Below are 27374 nucleotides of genomic sequence, written 5' to 3'. Positions count from 1 at the left end.
GTTAGGGGCTGTGGGAGAAACGCGGAAAACCTGGAACCCATGGGAATCTTGCCTTGCAAGGCTCACAGATGTAAAAGCTGCAGAGTTTAATACTCACCAGAGCCCTTCATTTCAGGGCTCATAGAGTTTACAAGCTACCCCTGTATTTATAATCTACCTGGGTGCCTCAGTCCTGAAGTTACAGGATTTGCAAACTCCTCCAGCACTGCCTCGCTGGACCCGCTCCCTCCTCTCGGGATTTGGGGAGCGAATGCGCTCCTGCACTAACAGGGCAGAAGCATTAACACCCCGGAGTCCATCATTTCAGGGCTCACAGAGTTTACAAGCATCACTTGGAGCCCTGGACAGCTTGTAACTCAGGCGAGACGCGCGCATGCGTGGTTGCCTGTAGATTAAGAAGCTGCTACAAGCTACAGATCACCTTATCAGCAGTTGCTTGTGATTTTTGCAACTCTGGGGCTCAGGCAGAGACCTTCTGGCTGGTGGAAGGCATCCACATGATGCAGGAAACCGCCGGCACGCGTGAACCTTGCTGGCTGCTCTGCAGAAATGGGAACATCTTCAAGAAGGTCATGGGGAGGCTATACCTGACTTTGTCTACGTTAAAAGGAGACTAAGACCACAGGTGGTCACCCATACTCGGAGAAGGATGAGCAAGACTCGTCTTTCAGAGGAGACAGTCAGAAATGTCAGGAAGGACAATCCCGGCTGCGAGCAGTTTCCCAGGATTTACTGAGCGAACGCAAGCTGGCAGCTCCTCCTGGCTCCCAGGGAAGCACCGGGCACCAGCTATTGCAGCCGGGCAGGGAAATGCTCCGGAGGAGCATCAGGCTGAACCAGCTGAGCCCAGGTTAGGTCCCTTAGAAGACACATGAGGGCAAAATAATCTCTTGAGGATCCAGGAAACAAGATACGGTCAGATAAAGCAAGTCAGATGTTTCTCCTGCAGGAGATGGAAAACCCTCTCTGCTGTAACAACAGGGACAAGGGACAGAAGGGCCCCTTTGGCAGCTTCTCCCGAACCCCACGGTGGTGCCCGGGAGGTGCTGGCAGAGCCACGGCGCTGATCCCAGTATGGAAGGCTGGAAGAGGGAGGACCACTGAGCTGCCCAGAAGGACCCACCGCTCCGGACGGGATGCCGGGACCCGCCTGCCACCACCCTTCTGGGCAAGAACCTGCTCTCCATCGCCACCCGGATCGGGCAAAGCCACAGCCTTGAGGAGGGCAGAAAGGCTAAAAATAATAAGCGTTATTTTTTAAATCAATATATTCATCCCGCCAGATGCCCAGTAGCAGCTGCGCTGTAGCACTTTTAAGATTTGATCATATATCAGCCTATTATGACATCTTCCAACTGTACGTGTTAAAAATTAGCAGCAATATTGGAGTTGTTGGGATGGAGGGCTAAATCTCCCAGACAGCTGTAATTAGTTCCAGAGGGTGCAGCTGTCTCCCTGCAACAGCTGAGGGGTTCGAGGGAAAAAACCAGAGCCGGTGGTTTCTGTTAGAATTAATGGCCTGACAGGGCAAGGCGGGGTGGGAGAGGGAAGAAAGAAACCAAAACACGGGGCGTCTTTTCGATTTGGGGTTTTTTTTTTGTTGTTGGGTTTTTTTTATCACGAGGTTCCCCACTCCATTGTAAATCAGGGAGCAAGTGGCAGTGGAAAGTACAAATTCATTACAGTAACAGAGACTCCATCATCGGTTTTCTTGCTTATTCTAGCCCCGTTAGCAGGAGGGATCATAAATTCATCTTGGCCCAAGTTTGCAGAATAAGGGCAGTTTTATGGGTTGTTTTTCAACGCTGCTGACTTCCCTTTCTCCAAGGCTCCTGCAAGGTCTGGCCCTGCAGAGCCAGAGCATCCTCAAAACTCTTTCGGGAGATGGGAAAGTGGGTTTATTCCCCCACGGACAGGTTAGAAAGGGAGGCTCAGAGGCTGCATCTACACCCAGGGCAGAGCAAACCTTGGGAGAAGGAAACCTGGCTCCCCCCGAGGCTCACAGCACTGGCCAGGATTACTTTCGGCACGGACAGACCCAGTGTATGGGTTTCAGTTTAGTGTTTCGCAGGCGTGACGGGGACGCGGCCGATGCTCCCCACGGAGCCAAGGCAGGAGCTGCCCTTCCAAGGGAGATGCCTCCCACAGCCACGGGACACGCGGTGCAGTCCCGGCCACGGTGACGCTGCCCCACGTGCCACCACTACGAGAGGTGGCTGGAAACCCCGTTTCCCACCCTGGGGGAAATCCCGATGCTCTGAGATGAGCTCTGCCCTCCCTGACAACGCTGAAAGACTGAGGTTGTTTTTACTGAAAGAATATCCCTTAAACTTTCATTAAGGACAGTGGAATCATTTCATTCTGATAATATCAACCTTATAATGTTGATGATAAAGATTTTCTTTTAAATTATACTACCTAGGGAAAGAAGAAATGAACTGCAATAAAACATTTCACCATGGCGAAACCCAGTGAGAAAGCCAAAAGAACGTGTTTATAGTTTTTCCCCTCTGAGAATCCTGTCACCTCCCAGGACAGTTTCATTGCTGGCAAAGCTCCTTTTCAGTGGGAAAACCATACAAAATATTCTACTTCTCTGGGCAGAAGACACCAGCGCTCGTGGGAAAGGCTTTGGGGACTCTGCGGATTTACATTGCTCCCTTACACCGTCACGTTGCGTGGACCACATGGGTACTTGGAGGGAGACTTGTACCGGCAGCAAAATGCCTCGGGGTGATAGGAGGCACTTGGGATTCAGCAACACCAAGGTCAAACCCTGAGGGACTCGCATCCCCACGGAGCATCCCATGCCCATAAACACCGCTCCCGCCTCCTCTAAAGACTTCTGGGGAGAGACCTTGCAGAACAGAAATCCCATTTCCACCTACATCCCAGTGATGCCCGTATTTTCCAGTAACTCCATACTCCCTGCCTGCTCTCAGCACTGCTTTCAATAGCCACAGAATTACCTTTACCCATTTTGGGGGTGTCCAAGGGAGCAGCCCCCAAAGTGGCTTCTACACCATGCAAATATGACAAAGTCCTTCCCACGGCTTGGGTTGTGTGTCTCCGCAGGTCCCACGGGAAAGCACCTGCATCTTTTGCCAGGGTCCATGGTGACTTACACAGCCTGAAAATCCAGCCCAACATGCCCCCACCTACAAAACACAGTAGCTGTGACGCAAATGGGAAATAAATGGGCAATCAAATAAAAAAAAGAATACCAAACGCTATATTCTTCTTGAGTTCCTGCAGCCAGGTAGCATCAAATGGGAAGTGCTGCCTCCATAAATAACACCACCGCTACAAATCCAGGTCTTCAGCTACGTGTTGGGGCTTTTTCAACAAAGTGCTACTATAATTGGAATAAAAGTCCTTAAGTGAACATGATTTAATATCAGAGACACCGAACACTTCAGTCAAAAATAAACCTGATTTCTTTTTTCCTCCTTCTGTAGGCAAAATCTGATTTTTGTTTTCTTTCATTGTTGCAGTCTGTTTCCATGGCGGTGCGTTAAACACTTATTAATTTCTCAGCCAAAGCCCTACCGTTCAGATTTATGACGGCTGGTGTTTTATGAACTATCCGCTGCACAATAATATTTTGTAAATCTACATTCCACAAACATCACTGTGCTTGAAGTAAAGCTTCACACTCAGCTAGGCTGGGCGCTCAACAATACCCTCATTTTTAATCAGTCACCTGTTTCTCATTTTAAGTTTATCACACTTGAAAAAATACTATAATTTCTAGAGTTGTAAAGAAACCTACAAACTTTGGTCTCAGAAATTTCATTTCGAAGGCATTAACTCATTTTGAAAGTCCCTTGGCTATTTAAGGTGTAGAGTTTCCATTAACAGAATAAACTCCGTGGAGTATGGAGCGTAATGTTCTTATGGAAAACAGTCCCTTCCCCTAATTATTTAGTCTAGCAGGGAATGAAAATAATTAAGTCTCAAAATTCCCTCTGGGGGGGGGGCGCGGGGGAATATGGGAGGAAAATTAGCTTTTTTTCCACCCAGCTACCGAAAGGAGCCGAGCCACGGTGGGCACAATCCTTAGCTGGAAGGTGGGAGTGAAGGTGCGTTAAAGGTTTGCAGCAGCCGCAGGCGGGCTCCGGCTCACGGGTGAGGGTGCAGGGATGTCCTTCGGAAACTAGCACAGCTACAGCCACCCTGAATTATCTTTTCTTTCCAGGTGTTACTGCTGAGGCTTAAATTTAAGGCTTTTCACAACTAAAATGAAGTTATAACAAAAAGATGATTGCTGGCTGTAAGTGGCCGTCAGCGCTGAGGATGCCCGCATCCAGCGCTCAATTAATAAGGGGTCTAGATAAAAAACCAGAAGATATCCTGCTAACTGCTTCTTCTTATACTTCTTGCACCCAGATCGGAGGGCACGGATCAGTCCCCCAGGTTCTGGCCGTGCCGGGGGTGCAGGGGGGTCACCAGCCCCGCCAGGAGCTTCAACATGCAACAAGGGGACGTTTAAAATAAAACAAAGAAATGGTGTTTTTGAAATTTAAAGGAAAAAAAAACCAAACCGAGCAGGTGAGTCCGCCCGAGCAGAAGTAACGCTGGGTGAAAAGGAGCTGACGGAGCCACAAGCGCCATGAGTGTAAACCCAGCAGAACTGGGATGGGGCACAAGAAATGGAAAAAAAAAAAAAAGGCAAACGGTCACTTCAGTTCCCTTACGCAGGGAAAGCGCTAACAGCAAACAAGGAATAACTGAAGAAATGTAAATAGCAACAGGAATTGGTGACTGACGTGAGAGCCCAGTGCAGGATCCGACCCTGCGCCCACCACCCCAGCTCAGGGAGGTGTGAGCACCCACCTGTGCCCCCAGGCCTCGCCTTCACACCTGGGTGAAAATCCGAATGGTGCCAATGTCCCAGGTGTTTGGATTTGGCTCGCCAAAACCCGAAACGTGACCCACAACCTGGGATCCAGAGTGAAACGGGGTGTTGGGTTTTGGTCTGAGCCAAAACGAGCATTTGTAAATTGTTATTTTTATTTTACGCCACCCAAAAATACACTAGACCCATGAAAAACTTTTAAAGCAAAGCTAATGCCAGAGCAAAGGCAGCTGACACATAAAACCAGTGCTGGATCCTGATCTTTTCCTACTATAAACTAGCTGCTAAAGAGTGAAAACAGAGTCTGTGCTTTGGTTAAACCAAGGTAACGCATGAATCAAGACCCTGTTCAACAAGATCTATAGCACCGTGTGTTCAACACAGCATCCACGCTGCTGTGTAATTACTTACTGGACCTGCTTGTATTCCTCGGTACGCTCTGCAATCGTCATCCTATAAAAACTAACAAAGATAAAGATTTGCTTTTGGTTTTGCTTTAAATTCCTGAACATTTCACTTCCTCACCTGTTACAGAATACAATAAAAAAACCTATTCACCACCTGGAGCAAAGTAGTGTTATCCTAGCCACATCTCACTTCATTATTTTCATTTTAAAATGAGTTCCTGTGTTCAACTACCTTATTTTAATTTTTTTTAACACCACCAATGCCACAAAGCTTAGAAGAGATGCAGCCCATCTATGGCAAAATCTTGGACAGCAAGACATGATATACATTTTCTTGATTTTTAATCTGTTACAATGTCTTGTTTTCAGCCTCAGTCACGGTGAGTACCAGGAGCAATGTTTATGGCACTGGGGGACATGTGGTAATAAACAGCTCTGGGATTATCAAATGCTTCTGTCGCTCCGTGAACCGCGAGAGCCGTTTATTGCCAGCAGCCACCAGATGGTCATGGCTTCTGGCTGCTGGCACCAGGGGACACCTAATTCAAACTGGTGACTCGGTGTCTAAAGGTCCCAGGTTCTGCTAAAACCCCTGGGGTCAGCCAACACTCAGGTCTGACTTTCTTTCTTTTTTTTTTTCTTTTTTTTTTCTTTTAATTAAAAAAAAGCAATGCAAAGGAACACCCCACAATGAACGCCGCTCGGTGAATTTATGGCACTGAGCCTGGGGGACACGAGCAAAGTTTGGAGAGACTCTGTTGATAAATCCACCCGAGATGGAGCCGACGCAATGCAGGTTCTCCGGTCGCTCTTCCACCTCAGCCTCGCAAATGGTGCCCCAACACCATCTCCGCGACGAGCTCCCGAGGGACCCAGCTCCTGCTGGATCCCGGTGGGCGAGCCCTGTCGCTGGGCTGAATTTCTGCCCGCTGTGAGCTCCGGCGTTCGTTAGCACCCTACTGAGGCACCCACCGCCTTCGCCACGCGAGCGGTTGCAAAAGTGCTGGGGCTGCACCGTGCCCCTTCCCTGGCCATCAGAAAGGTGCCACCTCCATGGGGTCTTCTGAGCAGTCCCCAAAAAGGAGGTGGCAGGGAGCGGCGGGGAGGTCCAGCTCGCTGTCACAAGCTGCGGACCCTACTTTGGCTGATAAATGCACGTGCAGTCGAACAAAGGTCCGTAAAAACAAAGAGAAAACACGGCCAAAACAGGAACGCAACCCGGAGCAAAGAGGTTTCACGTGCCCCTCTCAACACCACCGAGCGAGACCAGCTGATGCGCAGCATCAGCGCGCTGCTCCTCGCACGGAAAGCCAACCCCAGCGCAGCTCATCGGAGCTAAAACCCCTCCGTACGCATTATTAAAGCTGGATCCGTCTGTGGCAAGGGCTGTGCCGGTCTAGCCCAGCACGCCTTTTGTAGCAATAATTAACAGAGGTCCCCGCAAGCCCTCCTGGACCGGAGTCAAGGCATCATTATTTGTGTGTGACAGATCCTCTGCTTGGGTAACCCAGCAAACTGTGACACCACCCTATAACACGCCCTGAGCTATAAACCATCATTTATGGGAACTCCGGTACGGCTGTGAGTCTCTGGGCTATGGGCAGGATCCTGCCAGGAGTGCCTGCTAGCTCGCTCTGTGATGCTGCACCTACGGGAAAATGGGTTCTCAAATGAAAATATGTGCAAAAACCCCAAAATAACTGTTCTTACAGAGGTCTTGGCTCCTGTACTCGGAGGGAGTATGTTCCCATCAGCCTGTACTGATGCTCTGATAAGGTGCCTGTGCACTATGAGACAGGGCTGGGTGCCTGGGGAACCCCAGAAATGCGGTTATTAGAAGTACTCAAATATGATGGAAGTACTCAAATATGATGATGGGCAACTCAGTGGTTGTATTCCAACCTGTGCTTCTGCTCTGTTTTTTTGCAGGTTATATACATTCAGCTCAGAGTATGAACCATCCTGGGTTTGCACATTTATACCACCTTGGGATGTATAAACCGTCTCTGAGGAAGTGGTTTGGTGAAACATGGAAGTTCTTAGTGTCTTGGCTGGAAAAGGAGTCTCTCCTCAGAAGGGCTGGGGGATGCACTGCGCTAAAGCTGAAAAACTTCAGCAGGGTTCAAGAGGAAGTTCATTTCACATGGTGCTGTGAACTTTCAGCCTTGTTTGCAGTGCATCCTAAGAGCCTCAAATGGAAAATATTAGCAAGAGCATAATATTACTTGAGTTGATCCAAAATTCCCTTAAAATGTTTTCTCAGCTAAAAATAACTTCATCAACAAAATACACTTTTGTGAAAAATTTCCTTTTGTAAAAAACCTTGGGGTTTCATCTGTGCCTTTTGCTTGCTGATGTTTGCTTTGCCTCTTCACTGAAAACACAAACAATTCCAAGACAAGTGTCCACAAACCCAATCCTTTCTGCCGGACTGTTTTGTCTTTGAAATACCTCAGTAGGCTGGTAGAAATGGTAGTTTTGATCTGAGCTCACAAAGTGATAATGGCAAAAAATCTAAAGGTGTCCTCGTATTAAACCCACCCTATTTAAAGACCACTGGGTACCGTCAAACACAAAACCCAATCCATCACCAGAAACCACGCGTGTACGTCCAAGATAGGAACAACACGGAGTCTGGGTACTTCCAGCTCCCTCGGCAAAACTCCAAGCTTACCGTGGGGGTGCTCGGCCCGCAAATGGGTTCGTGGCCATCAAGGACAAGGTCTCCTCCTCCTGGGCCAGCAGCTTCCCAGCCAAGTGGATTATCCATTCATTCTGCTCATAGGTCTTGGGAAAGGAATAAGAAATATAAACATTAGGCATTGCTGGGCTTGTCATGTAGTGTTATTAGCACAAAAGACTTCTATGTGGTCTCTGGGGAGAGATTACAACCGGTTTGGGTAGCAAACGTTGAATATCCCAGTGTTGCAGGGAACAGATCCCGTGGGATCCAACACCTTGAGCTCCAGACCGAGACCCCCTGGCACCTGCGGGGAGCAGGGAGAGCTTCACTGAGCTCGTCTCGTCTGGAAATCATCCCCGAGGGTACGGACACAACCGAGGGTACGCAAGTCGCAGAGGTTTAATGAGTCGTTCGTTAGCTGAGCTGGGACAGCTACGTGCACTCTCCCAGCCTGCCCCAACTGCAAAGTAGCATCCTCCATCTCAAGCATCCCCAAAGGAATTCACATCACAGCTGAGAGGGGCGAAAAGCGTGCCCACGGCCAGCGACCACAGCCCATCTAATGATTAGAGACTAGGTGACGGTCAGGGATGCATCTCCACCTTCGCCTGGCCCGGACAGTGACCTCTGCTCAAGGTGTGATGCCTGAGGGGCATTTCTGCCAGCCCTGCATCCCTGCTGAGCCTGCGGCACTGCTTTGTCCCAGTGCCAGGAATAAGCCTACAACTGGTGCTACCAGGAAAGCGCGGTGCATTGCCCCTCAGGGAGACGCGTAGCTCACACCTTGTCCTTCCCTGGGGACACGGCACCCACCACCCCTGGTTCTCCCCAACACCCACCACCTGCTGCTCCTCCTCCATCTTAGATCACAAATCTCTTTTTGACTTTACATGTATCTACCATAGCTGGAGGTGCTCTTGCCTATTGTGCCACCCAAACGCTTGATTTTAATCATTTCTTATAGCTGCAAGCTCCGCAGAGGAACAGTAACGTCACATTTTGAAATGACGATCCATCCATCATTGTAAACCAGGCTGCTTTCCCCTGTTGTGTTACCAGAGAGAACACAGAAGAAAGTGACTTTTCTATTCCTGATTCCTTTCTCTTCTTTATTTCCTGTAATCTAATCTATCCTCTTTACATCCCGTGCCTGTGCCATACTCTTAATCATGCAGCCGCTGAGAGGGAGCAGACCAGCTCTCGGGAGCCACAGTCCAAGCTGCAGTGGCAGAACTCGACTCTGCATTTGCCTCCCTCCACGAATCCATGCTTCCCATGCTCTTTGCAGGGATTCTTGCTGAGGCTCCATAAAATCCATTTTCCCTTCTGTGACTTTTTGTGCCTTATACTTCCATTAAGATTTTTTTTTTCCTCCTTTTTTTAATGTGTACCTAAATGGATTTTTTAATGCAAGCAGTAGGGGACACTGTGGGAAAGCGAAACCCAGCAGCTGTACCTGCAGGACTGTGACTAATGCAGAACATCAAGGCAAAGTTACTCGGCAAATCTTTTCTAATGGTAAAGTTTGTTATTTCCGTTGCTAAGGGAAACAGAGGAGAGAAACGAGATGGAAAACACCAAACGCTCGGGGAAAGGCCCATCAAGCAGCAGCTCTACCTCTCAGGGTTTCTGACCCGTGCTCATCACAATTTAGAGGAAAACCACAGTTATTTAAGCCAACAACTTTTTAAAAAAGATTACTCTCCCCATCCGCCTGCTTCCGTCCTGCCTCACCGCGCACGGATGGGTGGTGGAGCCAGCGATGTTTCCCACCGCCAGCCCCCCGCCATCCTCTGCCCACCCCAAAGCCCCGTCTAAGCTCCGGCGCACCCCTCCTGCCACCGACACCCCCTGCCATCCCCTCCCTCCCATCTCCCGGTCCCCTTCCCGGCGCAGAGGAGGTGGTGGCGGCTCTCAAGATTGGGACGGGGCAACCTCAGCCCCCGCAGGACCGAGGCCACCGTGGCCCCGACGCAGCGGTCTGGGAGGGCTCGCCGTGGCGAGCCCTGGAGCCGGGAGCTTGGCATCACGCGAGATGTTAAACATAAACCTTGCAAGTCTTGCAATAACCCTGCCAGGGCTGGCAGGGCTGCAGGAAAAGCCGGCAGCATCCCTGCCAAGGGCCTGACTGCATCGTCACAGGACGACTCACGCCAAAACTTCCAGCCCAGCAGCTCCGTGCCCCTCAAGGGCTCCGCGATGCCCGAGATGTTCGGGAGGGGGGTGCCACGCTGAGACCTGCAGCCCGGGGAATCCTTGGCCGTGAGCAGGGACCTCCCGAGAGGTGCGACAGCAGTTGCAGACGATCAAGTGTCGCGAGTCAGACCTTCAGCATCTTGTGCCTCCCTGGAGAGCCCTTTTTAAAGCGCTCTGTGTGATTTTAAGCGCCATTTCCAGGAGGGCCTGGGACGTGTGAGGGTTCTGTGTGCGAGCTGGGGAGAAGCTGGAGAAGAACAGAAACAGAAATCACCAGACTCCCGGAGCTAGAGCTTTATGGAGGACCCCAAATCTTCAAAGCCCGATTCAAAACCGGGAGGGCTCTGTAACAGTGGAATCGGCTCTCTGGCTCACATGGTCTCCAAATTGTTAATTAGCAGCTCCATGCGCATGAGAGTTGGACTTCTGGTTTGTAAAGTGTTTTTCTTGTAAAATTTACAACATGTCTGGCCCCAGCAAAGTCTGCGGTGAGAAATTTCCACCCGGTGCAGCCCCCCACACTCCCCCCAGCACGAAGGCTTAGATATCGCACGCCGCCGATGCTCGGAGCATGCAGGAGCCGAGCTGCACTAACGACTGCGCTGTTTAACTCATTACTCTGTAAAGTGATATGGTGGCAAAGGGAGGAAAAAAAAAGAGTCCAGGAGATCTGGGCTGCGTCCAGGGAAGGATCACACCACAAGGTGGGAAGGTGACAGTTCCTCTGTCTGTGGCTCCAGTGAGACCCAGACCCAAATGCTGTTTTGCAGAGCTGCGACCATCAGGATGGGAGGGATTCGCCTGGCGTTGCACTCTGCTTTTGCCAGCTCTGAGCGTGCAAAACAGGAGAGTCAGACCTTGAACCATCCAGTGGATTAATAAAAAAGCCAGGACAGATGCACATATTGCTTTAAGGTGGGCATGCATGCACGCATTGGGTTCATCTTTAGGTTTTGGATCTTCACCGTGCACAAAGACAGGCAGCTGGGGACTGACCCTGCGCCGCCGTCAGGACACGGGCACGGACCGAGACTCCCACGCCAGGCTCCTGTCCTCCAAAACCTGGGGCTGCAGCTCCCCTCGTGCCATGCAGGGCCCATGCCATACCCATGCTGGGATTACTGGGGAACCAGTAACCTGCACAGCCTGCTGCTACAAGTGACTGGTCAGAGCATGTTGAAATGTGCCCCGAGCTGCACAGCTCGCTGTCTGACCCTGAACAGAGCATCCCTGGGGAGGTGCAGACCCCCCAAAGGAGGGACATGCCTCTCTCCTTTATCTTCTGAGAGTTTTCTTTCTGTTTTAGCATAGAAAGCAACTAAGGAACCTAAACAGATAAAAACCCCATCATCAACCCAACTCAAATGCCTGAGAATGGCAGCTCGGGCAGAGGGAAAGGTTTCCAAAGCAACTCTACCTTCACCACAAAGCTGAAGCCTTTCTGTGTTCCCGGACAGTCCGTGCAAACCCACAGAAATGCAACAGGCGCAACTCTCCAGCAAACCAGATGTCCTTACTGTCCTTAACTGTCCTTACAGCTGGTACGAGCACTCAAGACCTCCGAAAATCAGGTTTTAGGTATAACACAGTGGACTAACAAAGAGGACATCACTGCGCACCCCAGGGTACCACGACCTCCCGGGAGCAACACTGCCCCAAGCCAACTCTCCAACTGTTTATATTCTCTGACCTCTCCACCTATATGCTCTACCAGTGTATAAACACGGCATTCTCACCTTGAATACATTAACTTGTATACAAAAGTATTTAATAACTTTACAGAATAAAAAACCAAATCACTGCGAAGTCAGGCAACAGCGAGGAGCTGGGGGCAAACCAGACGCAGTAGCGACGAAACTCTGCAGAGATAACAAAGAGAATACAATCATCGCAAAAAATACATATAAAAACCACCCAGCGCTACAGGGAACATGTTCCCAACTGAAATAATAATAATAAGAACCCTTTTCCTCTAGCTTTAATTGGTCATTTAATGAAAAAGGACTGTGGATTAGTGTGGCATTTTATTGAATCTCAGTCCTGGCACAGGCACACGGGAGGAGGTAAGTATGAGATGCACATGTGGAAACAGCTGGAAACTTGGCACAGGAGCCCAGCATTATTATTTCACATGGTTGGGAGCCCTGCACGGTTTCACATTGGCCTCGGTGTGCGAGGGCGGGTGACCGAGGGGTAGGGGAGGTTTACATTTCCCGCGCTATGTCGTAAGGGGCATTTTTCACGTCACAGCCTACCCACTGCGGGATGTAAAGCAGTAACTCCACTGTCCTGGATATTTTCACCCAATATTCACATTGCCGTTTACACTGCTGTTTCCACTTCTGTAGCTGAGCGCCTTCAGCTGTTGCCGTTTAGAGAACTTGCGCTATCAGCTGGAGAAACAATCCATGTCCCACAGAAAAGGGCATTACTAATGCAACCATTTGCCTTTTTATAATATTCCAGCTCACCACCATTTGCTACCATCCCGCTACCCAAGCGACTTAACCAAGGAAGGTCAAAGGCTACGTCAGGTCGCATCACTTCTCATTATCTCCAATAACCACATCCCCTTCTTTCTACTAGTTTCCCAGAGAGGCAAGCCGTTTCTCCGCAGGTCTGGCTCAACGTATAGTATTTCAGCGGGGGCAGTTTCTCAAGCCTCGCTAAAAGCCATCCCTTAGCCCGTCCTATTAGAAAATGCTTGGGAAAGCAGCAGGTCCCCGGAGGAGGCTGGTGCAGTGCAGAGCGCGGCAGGTCCGGGCCGAGGAATAAAAGGCGGAGCAAGACTTTGGGAACCGGCTCTTCGATCTTGCCTACACAGGGAAATCGTGCACCTGGCATCGCTCCCGTATCACCTCTGTATTTGGAAAGAAAAGTCACTTTGTTCCAGAATAGAGTCTAGACAGGGAGATACAATAGCCACTGCAGACAATAATCATTCCCTGCATAGACAAGGTCTTACTCTGTATTTATACAGTCCACGGCACGATAGGCTATCAGTCTTATTTGGGTTTCTGGGCACTTCCATCACAGTATTACTACTAGAGGTGAGTCTGCCCGTGATCCAGCCTGCAGTTTGTCTAAATGCAGCTTGGGGGTTTGAAATTATTCATATTCACAGGGAGACAAGTAATCACAGTTAAAAGAAGAAAATAAAATTCTTACATGCTGAACATGGACCAAAATGTAAGAATGCTGCAATGGAAAATGGAAGTGAATTGAGGCCTGTATTTTTAGAAGGGGGAAGAAAGGAAATATAAAAGGCTGTGCTTAGTACACTGCACATGAGGTTTAGGTTTTATTATGTTACACACACCTCCTCCTCCATTCTGCTGCCATGCAGCTTTTTCCTGTAAGCACCTTCTGTCTGGAAGAACAAGATAACAGAGGCTTGAATAAAATATTTCACAAAAATATTAATCTGCCTTCTCTATAAATAAGGTTACGTTTTCTCAGCTCTTCCAGTTTGTGTGTGATAACGCGAAGACTCCGTCATGACCCCCTGTTACCACCCAGGGAAGATCCTCGGAGCATCAATCCTGTTACTGAAGTTTCCCTCTTCTCTTAGGAAGGCAGCTGAAGTTTATCCGTAAACTTACACATCATATCTGGAAAACACACGTTGCTTCTCAGTGCATCGCAAATGCTGCTCTGCGGTGGGTTTGCTGACAGTTTGCAGACCCTGTAGGACACAGCGACAACGGGCCACCAGTCTGAGCCGCTTCTGTGCCAGTGCCAACACTCAGAGACTTTTGGAGCAGCTTCAAGGTGCAATGCAACAAGACACTGGGCTTTAAAAAACAATATGAAGAGGGCATTAGATTTGTTATTTTTTGAGCAGTTATTATTTGGTAGGCACCAAGAGCGTGTCTTCACGTTGGCCGAATGCAGTCCCCGAACAGAATAAACAACCTTCATACCATAGTAAGGAGGAAAAAAGCCTTCCCTTTGATTTTTTCTTTATTCAGAGCACTGAAGGCTTTCCACTGCTGCCCACTGGTGAAGAACAAATCTTTGGTACGATAAACAACTGGCTTTTGTAAAGTCCAAGACATCCTGCTACCAGGAAAAGTGTCCAACTTGAAGCCCCAAAACTATGAGCAGCATTTTGTTTTCTGGTTGCTATTTATTAACGAAGCTGAATCCACCCACAGCCTGCCAAAAATTGTAATGCTTTTTGTACATGCAGCACAGCATAGCTCAGTTTTGGGTTGTGATGGCTGGGCTCCTTCTACAAACGCCCATCATAAATGAGAAGTCAAATAATTACAGAAGCGTTGCCATCAGTAGCTGGACGACAGACAAAGCTTTAACAATTTGTCTCCAGCTTCTGTAAAAACAGGATGTCTTTGCACTAACACAATAAAGTGTCAAGGGGTGAAAGATTTTTCTAATGCTTAACCTGAATTTTCCTGAGATTAAATCATATTCTGCCATTTCATCCATTATTTCCTCCCTTCTCTGCAGGGACACAGAAAACAGATTGCTGCTTTCCCCTTTGCAGTAGGTTTTCGCCTATTCCAAACCTGTTTTGAGAATGGGATGCCCAGGCAGATTTGTTTGTTCTGCTGCTGTGGGAGAAGGTTTCTGCACCTCTGCTCTTTCTGCGGCTCCCTCTTCTGCACCCTTGCCAGTCAGCGGCATCCTTCCCAAACTGGGTGCTCGGCTGAGCGTAGTGGGAGCGTGACACTGTACACGGCCGAACGCCTGCTCGTCTATCATGGTATCGTGTTTGCCTTTTCACAACGCCTTTTTGTAAGCGCGCTCATCCTTGCACACTCAGCCCAAGAGGCTTCCCCGGAGCACGGTGCTCTGCTCCATCCCATCCCGGGGCAGGTGACGGGTCCTGCCTGTGTGCAGCACCGCACACGCTCTCCTGTCTGCTCGGACCGAAACCGGTAAGATCACCGGGCTTTTAGACCTTGTCCTCTGTTGTGCTCACAGCCTGGTGGCATCTGCAAATGCAAGGAGCGCATCGTGCCATTCTTTTCAATTAGCAGTAGCTCCCCTTAAAAATGCGCATGTGCATTACGTTGGCTCAGACCTTGGTTTAAATTGCTTCGATGGAGGTAGGTGATGCGGAGCGACCGACCTCAGCAACAAGCACTTGAACATCAGCTACCGACCGACAGACACGTTATTTTTGTTGAGATCACCCCAGCCCACTTTGCACGCAGGCGACCAGGTTATCGGCTGGGCGATGGAGCGAAGGGGGTCTCGTCCGAGGTGGCTGCTGAGAAACAACTGAAAAGGGTCGCGCAAGTTTCCGCATGCCACGGCCGGTTCGTGGGAGTTTTTCCCCTTCTGCAGACGGGAAGAAGCAACGCAGACATGTTTCTGGACGGGTTATGTCCCTGCCAGAACTAAATGAAGGGCTTCAATTCAGAGCTACAGCACCCTCGGGATGTCGAGACATACAAAACAAAGAGGGGATTTAGAAAACAAGTGAAAAGGCATATTCTATTTAGATAATAAAATTAACATCACGAAAATTGTTTCCTGGAAAATAATGCCATGCTACATTACATATAATTATGGCACTACTGGAACAGTAATTAAGAGGCAGTCAACTAATAAATTGCAATTCAGAGGTGAAGCAGCACCACGGCTCCTCCCGTTCCTGCGCCAGGGCCATGCCGGCGGCTCCCCTGCCGTGCCGGCCCGCGCCAGCCGTGCCAAGGGCCTGGCTCTCCCGTGCTCCGGCTCTTCAAAGCGAATCCTGCAGCTATAGCCAAGGTGGAAAGTTTCGCAGGAAACCCCGAGCGGAGGAAGGCATCATATGTCAAGCGGTGATGAGGTGCAAAGAGGAACCTGTCACGAGCAGCACAAAGGGATGGTAAATATCTTCTCCCCAAGTCCCCGGCTTTTCTGCAGCCTGTCAGAGCTGGATATGTCAGCTCCTTACCTGGCCACCGCCAACGAACTGCAAAACCAGCCCTGCGGCCGCCTGCTCTGGAAGCAATGGGGCAGACTGCGAGCGGTGGCGTAGAAAAAATCCAGAACTTTTAAAAACAAATTAAATCTAATCCAGAGGCTGAAGTAACTTGGTTTTATGGACTCCGTAAACTACTGTATGGGGTTTGCAAAACTTGCCTGGCTTCACAAATTTCTTCTGGGGTTTCGACTTCTGGTTTCTCATCCTTTCTGCCGCTCTGTGTGAGTCACGTCTAAACAACATCCGAACGACGGCGACTTCTCCTGGCTGCGGCAGCGCGGGGGGCACGGCAGGACAGCCAGCTTTCCTGGGAATGACAGCTGGCACCAAATATACAGCTCACAGTTTTCAAACAAACATTCAGCCACTCCAAATGGGATTTACTTCCATGCTGAAGCAGGTATTTACATGCTTGAGCATCCAGACTTGAAAACGCTTGCTACTGCGCCGAGGCTACTTGCCTTCCTGTTGTTTTCAACCAGAGTCATCCCCACTTTTCAGAAGGTTTTTTTTTTCCTCCTTTCTGCACCTTTTGTTAATACCTCTTCTAAGCAGGATCTGAAATTGCTTCACGGAGACCTGTGTGCATCAGGGGGGGTCACGGCAAAGTCCCCAGCGCCAGGAGGGGACGAGGGACCGCTGCAGTGGGCGCGGGATGCACAAACTGGGATGACTGGGAAGGGGCAACAGACCCATCTCCACCGGCAGCCACTGGAGCAGGGAGGTGACGGACACGCTCCGGGGCTGACGCGCACCTCCGGCACGGGAGGCGAGCACCCTCCTCCTGCCAGCGCAAGGAGACCCTCGATGCTAATTGCTGTTAATCAGCCGGTGTGGACAGACACCTTGGCAGGCACGTGCTCCAGCAGCCCCCTACACCCAGGGGAACAGAAACACCTGGGGGAACCTTCCAGTGAATTAAACACTACTAATAAAGATGCAAAGGAGGCTGTGTTATCTCCTCCGCCTCCTCCTCCTCCCCGGGCTGTCCCGTACATCCCGGTCACTCAGCACCTCACCCCGCTCTGCGGAGAGACGGCATCTCTCGCCACCGGCACAGCCCATGCTCGCCTGTGATGCATCGGTATTTATGCCCTGTCCTTTGGTTTTAAACCTGAGAGCACTTTGTATTTTAAAGCTTTCGTGCCCTGGAAACAAACAGTCTTTCTCTCATCTCAGACGCAACCTTCGCTTGGGTAAGCTGGATTTCTCCTCCACTGCTAGAGCCCTCCCCCCAAAAAAACCAGTCAGATCTAAACCGACAGCTCCCAACCTTCTGCACCTTTATGTAACGCTGGGCACCGTTGCTGGCTTCAGTTTTAACCTTTGCTGTCGGCTTGCTGAGGGATAAGCATACCTAATGCAGATTAAATGAAATTCCAGCACACAAAAACTAGCGGGGTAAATATAAAACCATAGCCAAAGAGCGATGGTTATGTCATCGCTGAGGAATCCAAAAGGCGCCTAAATGAAAATACCACAAAGAAAGCAAACAGAGAAGTTTGGGGCAGGGGGAGAGGAGCGAGGGAAGAGAATACACCGGGAGAGGATACGGGAACAAAGAGAAAGCCCGTGATAGTCTGAGATGGGTTTGCCTCATGCCACTGCTGTAAGCCCCAGCTCTGTAAAACCCGGTCCAAGTTCTCATGCTCACACGAATGAGGTTTTGCAGAATAGGCTAAAAGATGTAAAATAACTAATTTTACAAGTTTTCCCTCCTCTTTTGTAATTTATGGCTGTCACCTATTTGCTGATACCACAGGGGGACAATATTTTAAGGGACCCTAGGTCCATAGGTAGGCAGGCAGGCAGTGAAAGCAGCGGCCGGTGTCCCCAGGGGTGTCCCCAGCAGGGATGCGGGTTCGAGCCGGCCGGCGGAGCGGGCAGCTGGGGATGCTGCTGGCCCTGGCCAGTCCCGGGCACCCTGCGAGGTTCTGCCCCGCTGTGCCACCGCTTCCCCAGGGACAGGTGCAATCTGAGGGCTTTCTCAATGTCTTTAACTCTTGTTGTGGCTGAGAAACAATTAAAAAGCCTCACATAAAATTTCCAAGAGTTTCATTACACTAGCAGCAGACATCCTCTAGGAATACAACCTTTTTTTTTTTTTTTTTAACGTAACTAACTTAGCTAGGGCTTCAAATATCCCCTCACCCGCACCAGCACATAGTAAATTCATATAAATTGTTTTTCCTGGTCCAGGGACACCCAAGTCTCAAGACACCCAAAAGGCACGTACCTGGAAGGCAGCAAACCACATAAGCCAGTCCAGGCGGTAGTGGTAGGGGGTTATAAAGCATGGCCTCCTCTTCAAGTCCCCAGGCTTGCATTTGAAGTCATACTCCTCCCAGACAGCAGCGGGGTCGTTGGGATCCAGGCTGGACGTCCCCTGAAGGACAACTTCTGTTCTCTCCTTGGTAATGCTGTGGGACACAACACGATACTGTTTTTGTCTCAAGTCATGTAAAATTGCTCGTTCATGAGAGACAACGTGGCAACACAAGTCAGTGGCCTTGTGGTACAGTTGGATCGTGATGGGTCACGCTACAGAGAACCTGTCTGTCCAGCAGACTTTTCTCTCTCCAGCAGCAAAGTACAGGGAAAATTTCAATTTCCGTGCCCTCCTACACTCCCCTCTATCACACTGCAGTTGTGCCAGTCCAAGGAGGGACGATGGCCCTGAAAGATGATTCCTACTGAAATCGATGGGTCTATCTTTCTAGATCAGAGCCTAACACTTGTCCAAGACATTGAGAGAATATAAGGAGTGTCTCCCAAGTCCCACATGAGCATCTTCAACCTGCACCAACTTCTTTGTCCCATGATTCTGAAGAAAACCTTTGTTTCTGTTACTCTGATGACTCCCATGATACAAGAGCTCTCCGACTACAAGCTCCTGATGACACCAGAAAGCGGAGATGAAAGATGGTCACAATACATAGCTCCATCTCCAGGTTTTTAGCATGTGCCCTGTGCAAAAATAGAGGCTTGTAACTGGCACGTGTGGCTGCCCTAATGGCACGGCCACCGACGATATCTGCGGGGGAAGTTTCACAGGCGATTGCACACAGAAATCCTGCCTTGGCGTTTCAGAGGTCTGGCCCTGAGACCTCCAGCTGCAGGACCAGCAGAGCAGCTTCCAGTTGGGACCACTCCAGCATCCCCTTTGCGAGCCTGGCTCTCCCCACAGCACCGCTGGTCACGGAGCGCTGAGCTTCGGCTCGAGCTTTGGCCACGGCAAAGGGCAGGACCTGCTCACAATGAGCCCGGGTTAACTGGCTACAGCCGCTTGGGCCTTGGGGAGGTGGTTGGCTCCATACGGAGCATCCCCCAGGAGCTGACTCTTGGGGCACCATTAACAGTTGTCTCTACGCACCCAAACTTTCACCATCCCGGCTGGAAGACAGGTCTCATGGAGCTAGTACTGAGCAAGAGGAGGAGGTAATATGTGAGCCAATGCAAACCAAGCCAAGAAAAGCAGAAAATGTAAAAGAAAAAAGCCCCCCATACCCATTTGATCTACAGAAACTTCGTTCAAAAGCACCCCAGCCTTATGGCAGGTCATGGCAGCCTTCGCTGTTGGCAGGACTCTCTCTGCACAGCAAGGTGGCAGAGCATTGGGGACGGCAAACTCCCGAGGCCACAGAAAGCCCATGTGAAAACACCATCATCAAATTCTCAATGACCTGTCAGTGACGCTCACCTACACTGGAGGGTTGTTTTCCATAACGAACACATAACTGCGTAACTCTGCCTATCAAAGTTGTCCAGCTCCCAACACCCTTTTAATTTTTTACTACTTTGGTCCTTCCTCCTCCAACCCAAGAAACTGAAAGTTTGGAAACACACAGCCTCCACCTTCTCCCCTGATGGCTTCCAGTGATAGATGCTTACAACCCAAGGAATGCTGTACGTCTCCGCTTATAATTGTTACCTACATTTAATAGATTTCTGGATTCTCCAGCCAAGTTCCATATTATACGCTGGGCTGAGTTATGAGCCGTGGCCAGCTGCCCAATGGTTAGAAACACACTGTAAATCAGGGACACCAAATTACTAATAAAAGTATGTTCCTACTGTGTGATTCAAAATATGTCAAGTTTCACATAATCGTATATTCATTATAAGCTGCAATCCTCTTTTTATTGGTTTACATAGGCTGGAATTACAAACATATTACAGCAGCATTTCATCACATGCTCTTTAGGTTCTGGTAACTGTTGAAACAGAAACCATAGACTGAAGAAGAAAAAGAACAACAACCCAAAGAAAACAATCTCCCGTAGCTTCACCACTCCAGCCTTCAAAGAGGTTCGGGGTTATTTCTCCCTCTCTCAAAAAAAAGAGGAGAATCTTCAGCATTTTCCACAACTAGCGTTGATATTTTTAACCAAGTGTTTTTCTAACTTTTTTCTTTCCACAGAAATTTCTGCTATTTGAAAAATTGGGGAAAACATCATATTAATTTGAGTGTTCCAGGTGTCCTCTGCATCTCCAGTGCTCACTGTGAGACGTGCTCCTCCCCTTCACCATCGGCTCAGCCAGCCCTCTCAACAGCCAACCTGCTTCGCCTTTTCTAAAACCTATTTAATTACCATTGGCTTCTCCTGGGGGACCTTGTCCAGAGCCCACTAACCCAAGAGCCGCCCATCCCACCACTCGGCTCAGACCTCTGGGGAACACCCTGTGGCCACCACAGCAAGGCGGTGGCAAAGCCAGAGGTCCCGGCAGAGAAGACTGGCCCTGTTGTTGCCCCTGGGGCAAGCTGTTCTGATGAAGCCCTGCTTTTCAGCATTTTCTCAGCTGTCCTGGTCAGGAAGAGGCTGGGAGGGACGGCACACAAGAACGGTTATGGTGAGCCCAACTGTGGCTGACCGAAGCCTGGTGACCTGTGCCCAGAAACCCCAGACTCCGATGTTTAAAAACCAGCCTGTTTGCAAACGCAGCTGGAGATGCTTCCCTTGTCCAGTCCCACCTTGCAGCCGTAAGCGGGATTTCCTGAGCTGAAGGCAGCAGCCAGACTGCTGCTGGGCCTGTCCTCTCAATCTGCCTTGTTCTTTTCTGAGGCCATTTATACTTTCGTCTCCACAGTTTCCTGTAGCAATGAATTCCCCAAGTCACTTGTTGGAAAAAGCATTTCCTCTTGTTGGCCTAAAATCTGCTACCCAATAGCTTATGTGAATATTTACATAAGGGAGAGCAAATGCGCGGAGGGGAAGAGAAGTTCACCATAAATAAAGCGGGCTGGTGATGGTGAAGACTATCCACTGGATGAACTCTCTTACGGATATTTTCATCCTGCTATTACATTTGCTACATCAATATACTGAGCTAACTAAAAGTAGCTCAAGGAAAATAAATTGTAATTCGGTGGGAAAGAAACCTGCTCCTTCTCTCCTCTCTCATAAACAGATACTCCAAATCTACTGGCTACTGGAAGGATTTCTCTTTAGGTTCAAGATACACAGACTGGCTGTCAGACTATGCTGGAGAAAGGAGCAGAGCCATACAACGTGACGTTAAAATACATGTACCTCCCGAAAGCTCCGTACGTGTTCACTATTCTGAGAGGGTTGAACGAGGTGTTCATCACTTGTCTGGAGTTGAGCAGGTTTAGGACAACCGGGATGCTGAGATAAGCAATCAGGAGGCCAAAGGAGATGTTCACCACTCTGCGGACATAGCAGCCTGTTTGGGACACAAAAGCAGACCAGAAGAAGGTGATTTCACCGCCAGCGATGGGGTCCGCTCCCCCAGCTCCCCTGCCCACCCCCCCAGCAGTGACTGGGACCCTGCCTGGGTGCCCACAGCTGCTCTCGGCTCTGGGGCTGGGGCTGACAAAACGCTTCGCCGTTATCACCCCGACCTTGCCAAGGGCCATACGCTATCGCTCCAGAGATCTGCCTTTCTCTAAATAGTCTGAGAAAGGGCTAAAAAGAAAAATGTCTAAAATGTAAGATTAATCATTGCTTTAATACAGGGGAAAAAACACAGCTGGCACTTGCACCTTGCCCAAAATTGCCCTCCTGGTTTGTAAGCTGTGCGTGGAGTGCCTCCAGCTCCCCGTGGCTCCGCTCCTGCCTGGGGCTGCCTCCTCCCTGCCGCCCCAGGCTCTCACCACCAACTTATTTCTTGCCTTTTCCTCCCTCTCGCTCACTAGCTCCATTCAGACCTCGTTTTCCTTTTGCAAAATCTCTATTGCTTATCATTTATGTATGAGATGTGTGTTGCTTCACCAGGGCTTTGGTATTCGGTTTGCAGGAGCAGCACTGTGCTGGGTTTCAGTCTAAGGAGACACCTACTGCAATCAGACAAATAAGCAGACGTGACCTCTGAGGGTTCCTACCCTTATGGCCGTTTTAAATTTATTTAACATTAACAGCCAAAGGATCAGATTCAAAGCAATTGCATGTAGCTTTCCCCTTATCTCTGCAGGAGAGGGATGTTTATTTGAACCTCTCTCAGAAGCTATTAATAATTGTTTAGTCTGAGAACATTTCTGGAGAATCATTTGATTTGGGAAAGAGCTCGCTGAGATGCCTCCCTTCACCCCCCCGTGCTGCTGCGAGAGCAGTAGGAGTCTGCTGGGCATTTTTTTATCTTTTAGATGGGCTGAGCTTCCCAGCCTGTAATGAAAGAGCAGGTACAGACACAGAGCTCTCCACCATACAGGCAGCATCAGCGGCTCCTCAGGTCATAGTTTATGATGATAATCATGCACAGACTGCTTGTCCTGCAGCAGGTGGTGATGGTCATCATGCCCTTGGGGGTCACAGCTACTGAGAAAAAAGGTTTAATACAAGGAAAAAAAAAAATCTACATGGCAAAGATGGAGCAAAACTTGGGGAAGGAGCATGGGACACGAGCCAGTGGGATCTGGATTGAGCAGGCAGGAGCTGAGCACTAGCAGTGGGAATTCGAGGTCTCAGTAGGAATTAAACACACACACTTCAAGGATGTGGCCAGAGCCTTGTAAAATCAGGTCACGAGCAGGGCATGGCTGGGTACCCTCCTGTCTTCTGCTCTGGTGACCCAGGGGTGAGAGCTCCTCTAAGCCTCTTGCCACACAGCCCGTCAGCACCAGCTCAATAACCTCTGCTTTGTTAGCAGAAAAAATATACAGAAATCCAAATTCACCCAGAATATTACAGATACCCTACCCTTTACTTATGGATTACCCCTTTTTAAAAGCCCAGAACAGGGACACTCCAGAGCAGTGGTATGTAGGGATGGTTCTCCTTGCTTGGTCACCCTGGCTCAGTAAGGTTTTCTGGAGAACATCACAGAAAAGGAGCAAGCTCTTCAAAAAAGGATCTACCTCCCCCTCACGGTGACTCGCCGAGTGCCATAGCGAAGAGGTGCCCTTTGGTTTCTCCTCCAGAAAGGAAGGCGTAACTTGAGTGTTGTTTGGGACTGGATGCAAAAATACAGTTAGTAGGAAAGCTCTAGGCTCTCACAGCCTCTAAAGCAAAGCTACCGGAGGGGAAAAGCTGTTGAAGATTTCTTCCAGCAAAATATGTAAGATAGGAGACACAGAAAGTTTAATGAAACTGCCTTAGCCTTGCTGAAACTAATGCTTCTGGTTAATAAGCTGTGTTTCTTAGTAGATGAGAAAGGACTCCAGACAGATGCTGTATCTTGCTGACATTTTTCATTCTTCTGACAGATGTTTAGTATATTTAAAAATGAGCATCTGTGATTGTTGTTGATATTATAGGCAATTTGTTGCTTATATGCGGTTTATAAAAATGCTACAAACACAACTCTACATCTGTTATGCAGCCCCGTGAAAAATATCCCAGTGTTGCTTGTGCAGGCGATCTTCTGGAACCGGGCTGCTTGAAAACTCCCTTCAGAAGGAAACATCAGCCACATTGATCCCCTTTGTTCAGTTACAAACCCCCTTGTATTTGCTTTTCCATATCCAGGCTACGAACATGAATTCACCTCCTCCCTGCTTCGAGGACCTCGCTCCCGGCCGTGGCAGTGCCCACGAGCAGCTGCTCCTCTCGTCTTCTCCAAGCAGGACATTGAACGGGGAACGGCCACCTTCCCAGCAGCCACGTCTCTTTCCCAGTTAGCAAAAGAGTTGTTGGACCCACAACGGTTCTTTCTAGAAGACCAACCTCATGTCCAGTTACTTAACCAGGGAAGCAGAGTGCTCGTGCAGCGCTAGCACCCATGGGTGCAAAGGGCAGGAGGGCAGATGGGTCACAGGGCCACCGTGCCACGGGGGAGAGAGGAGAGCAAAGGTGACAGCTGCTTCTGCACCCAACTTCTACCACAAAATCCTCACCTCAACCCACTGGGTCTTTCGTACTTGACTTTAAATAGTCAAAATCAAAAAAAAAAAAAAGGTAAAAAAAAATAATAAATCACAGGATAAATCGTGCATCTCCACGTTGCTTCTTTCGGCTTGGAGTCTGACGCTCGCTGGGGTGAGAACGGGAAGGACTGACTCTCGGGAGCAGAGGTCTCAGACTTGCTGCGGACACCGGCGCTGCGAGGAGGACGTGTCCTTTAGCAGCAATGTCCCCGCAGACCCTCATGAACCAGCCACTGCCTTCATGCTCCCCATCCGCAGCACCAGGTCCAGGCACCCTCCAAACCCCAGAGGAGACCAGGCAGGGGCAGACTCATCTCCCTGCCCACCCAGGTTTGCTCCAGGAGGAGACGACGGCTTTCGAGATGAGCACACCAAACACACCTCTGTGCCAGTTTTCCCCCTCTGGGAATAACTCACCCAGGGGAAGCTGCTCGCCGGCCGCCTCTTTGAGCTGCATCTCTGCCACCCGCTCCTTCACCCCTCCTCGCCTGGAGCTGAAGAGGAACCCCAGGCTGCCGTCGTCGAAGCACGCGATGCTGGGCACGATGGTTAGCCAGTTGAGAAAACTCAGGTTTCCACTTATGATCAGAAGCACCTAAACGGGAAAGAAAGCAGCAGAAGGTGTTGCATCTGCTTAAATGACGACAGAAAAGCGTGGGGAAGGAAACGCCGGATAGATTTTAGCACCCTAGCACGTACTTTGCTGATTTTCCACGATTGCAACAGTGATGGCAAACCTTTCCCTCCCTGCCCAGGCTACAGCCCAAATGTACCCCACTGGCTTGCAATGCGAGCTCTGCCCTTGCTTTCAGCAGGAGAAAGATCAGCCAGGGTATAGTGTGACTCGATTTCCATAGTGCTCCCGGTGACGGCGCAGCGGTTTGGCCCCAGGGGAATCGTCTGCTTCCTGCTTATGCCGATGTATCTGTGACAGCAACGTTCCCGAAACCCTTCAGGAGGAAATATTGGAACTTCTAATTAAAGAGCAGCATTAAATATAGAAGTGTGCAGTTTTTAAGAGGCTTTTTTTTTTTTTTTTAATTTTAGCTTTTATTGGCCGTTTAGGAGACTGTCTTGCATGTGTAAGGCAGAGAAAGTGGAAAAATCTGTGAGCCTTTGGAGGAGTCTCCATAAATATCTGTACACATTGGGAAAGGCTTTTTGTAGGCATGCCTTATTTTTTGTCTTACTCTTACAATGACTTGAAAACCATGAGGAACCTTCTTGCCATTCCCCAACAAGCCCTACCGAGCATCAGGTGGTTGTCTTTGGGCACTGCCCATTTAGCCTTCGTCATGAATCACATCTTCACAGCACATGGCTTCATTTTGCAGCTGTAAGATGGCACTTCCTCGCCATGTTCACATGTCAGCCAGGGGGAAGGTGCAGGTAAACCCCTGCTCAGGGTACATGCAAATCCCCCGCCAGAGCCTTTCATTAGAGCTTCATATAAACCCGAATACACAGAGCAATTTCTGCTTCTCACAAGCATTGTTTTTAACTTCTGTTTTTCTAGCCTAAATTTATTCAAGCCCAGTCTATACTTACTCATTTTTTTCTAAGCCAGTGTTTTACCTGTTCACAGATCCCCGTTTTCTTTGTACAGTTACATCTCTTCTCCACTTTTATACTTTAAAGCATGCCAAACTGCTCTGGCCTCCTCTCCCAGAGGAATTCCCTGCCTGCTTATCCCAGCAGCCATGCCCTCAACCCGCGCAAGGTTCAATCAATCTTTCTGGGTGCTGACAAGGACCGTACGGAGGATATCAGATGGGTCCCACCATGAACTCGTACAGCGATGCTAACATTTCTCACGCTCCACCAGACTTACCCCTCCCGCTGTGTTTTAACGCCACATTTACCTTTGCCACCGGGGTGTCACGGTAGTGCTTGCCAACCTGTGGACACAACCCCTACACATAAGCAATTTCCAAATACGCAGTTCCCAGTATCACACAGACGTCTCTGCTCCTAACCCGTGGTGCGTCATCCCGTGTGTCACACAGCCCAATTTCATCCCATCTGCCCGTTAACCTTTGGAAGGCAGGAGCCCGAGCTGCACTGACACCACCAAGGATGCTGAGAACTGTCAGACTCAAAAATATGTTGCTTTGCTTTCACACGCAATGTGATTTTTAACCAAAAGCGTCTGAAGCATTTAATTGCTCCATGTTTCATCCGAGAAGGGATCGCTGCCAGCTCAACCTTGCTGACGCTGAGACTTGCAGCAGATGCAGAATGGACGCTGCGAACTCGCTCCAGTGCCAGCAAGATGACGTGTCAAATGAAGCCAACCCCAGGGTGGTGGCCGTGAAGACACATCTGGGTTTCCCCGGGGCTGTCCAGCCATCGCAACAGTCACAAAGGAACGCGTTAGGAGCGATTTAGCGTGTTGGCATAAAACAATATATGGGAATCCATGCACACAAAGACAAGAAGAAAAAAGCAGCTGATGTCTGTTCGGGACTATTTGAGTTTTGAGGACGATTTGGATTCTTGTCCCATTAGTCACATTACTTAGGATTTAGCCCTAATTAACTAGCTGTTCCTCAGACACGTTAAAACAAAAGAAGTGGAAAAAGGAAAAAAAAGAAAATAGTCTCACCATCTTATCCATAAAAAATGAAGGTTATAAAGCTGACTTAATGTATTACACGTCGAAAAATAATGCCCTGATGTAACGAAGTCATTTATTTTCCAGCCTTCAGACCAGCGAATGAGAACTTCCCCACCTTCCGGCTGGGTTGAAAGCTGTAACCTTGATTGGCACCACTATTATTTTATTTAAAGAACACTTCTCCATTCACACAGCTGAACTTTATCCTCCCGTGAACTGTTTACTCACAATTTTAGCACATGTGGTCAAGGAAGACTTTCAAGACAGTGCAAGACCAAACGCGCGAACCCACAAACACCCCCAACATCCCGCCGCAGGCAGAGGAGCTGCAGCGTGGACCACGCTCCTGCCA

General features: G+C 49.4%; 1 protein-coding gene across 2 annotated transcripts in view; it reads right to left on the bottom strand.

Moving 5' to 3' along the window:
• LMF1 (lipase maturation factor 1) overlaps positions 1–27374 on the bottom strand; it is a 204607-nt gene that overhangs the window by 3354 nt on the left and 173879 nt on the right. For both annotated transcript variants that reach the window (XM_069810464.1, XM_069810463.1), the window contains 4 exons: positions 24823–25000; positions 21614–21767; positions 18319–18502; positions 7940–8052 (listed from right to left, as the gene is read on the bottom strand). In XM_069810464.1, coding sequence (XP_069666565.1) covers positions 7940–8052; positions 18319–18502; positions 21614–21767; positions 24823–25000 — 629 coding nt within the window. The remainder of the gene's footprint in view (positions 1–7939; positions 8053–18318; positions 18503–21613; positions 21768–24822; positions 25001–27374) is intronic.

This window comes from Haliaeetus albicilla, chromosome 22 (assembly GCF_947461875.1).
Source record: "Haliaeetus albicilla chromosome 22, bHalAlb1.1, whole genome shotgun sequence".
NCBI lineage: Eukaryota > Metazoa > Chordata > Aves > Accipitriformes > Accipitridae > Haliaeetus > Haliaeetus albicilla.
Note: the sequence above shows the minus strand (reverse complement) of the source record. Positions and strands in the feature narration are given on the sequence as shown.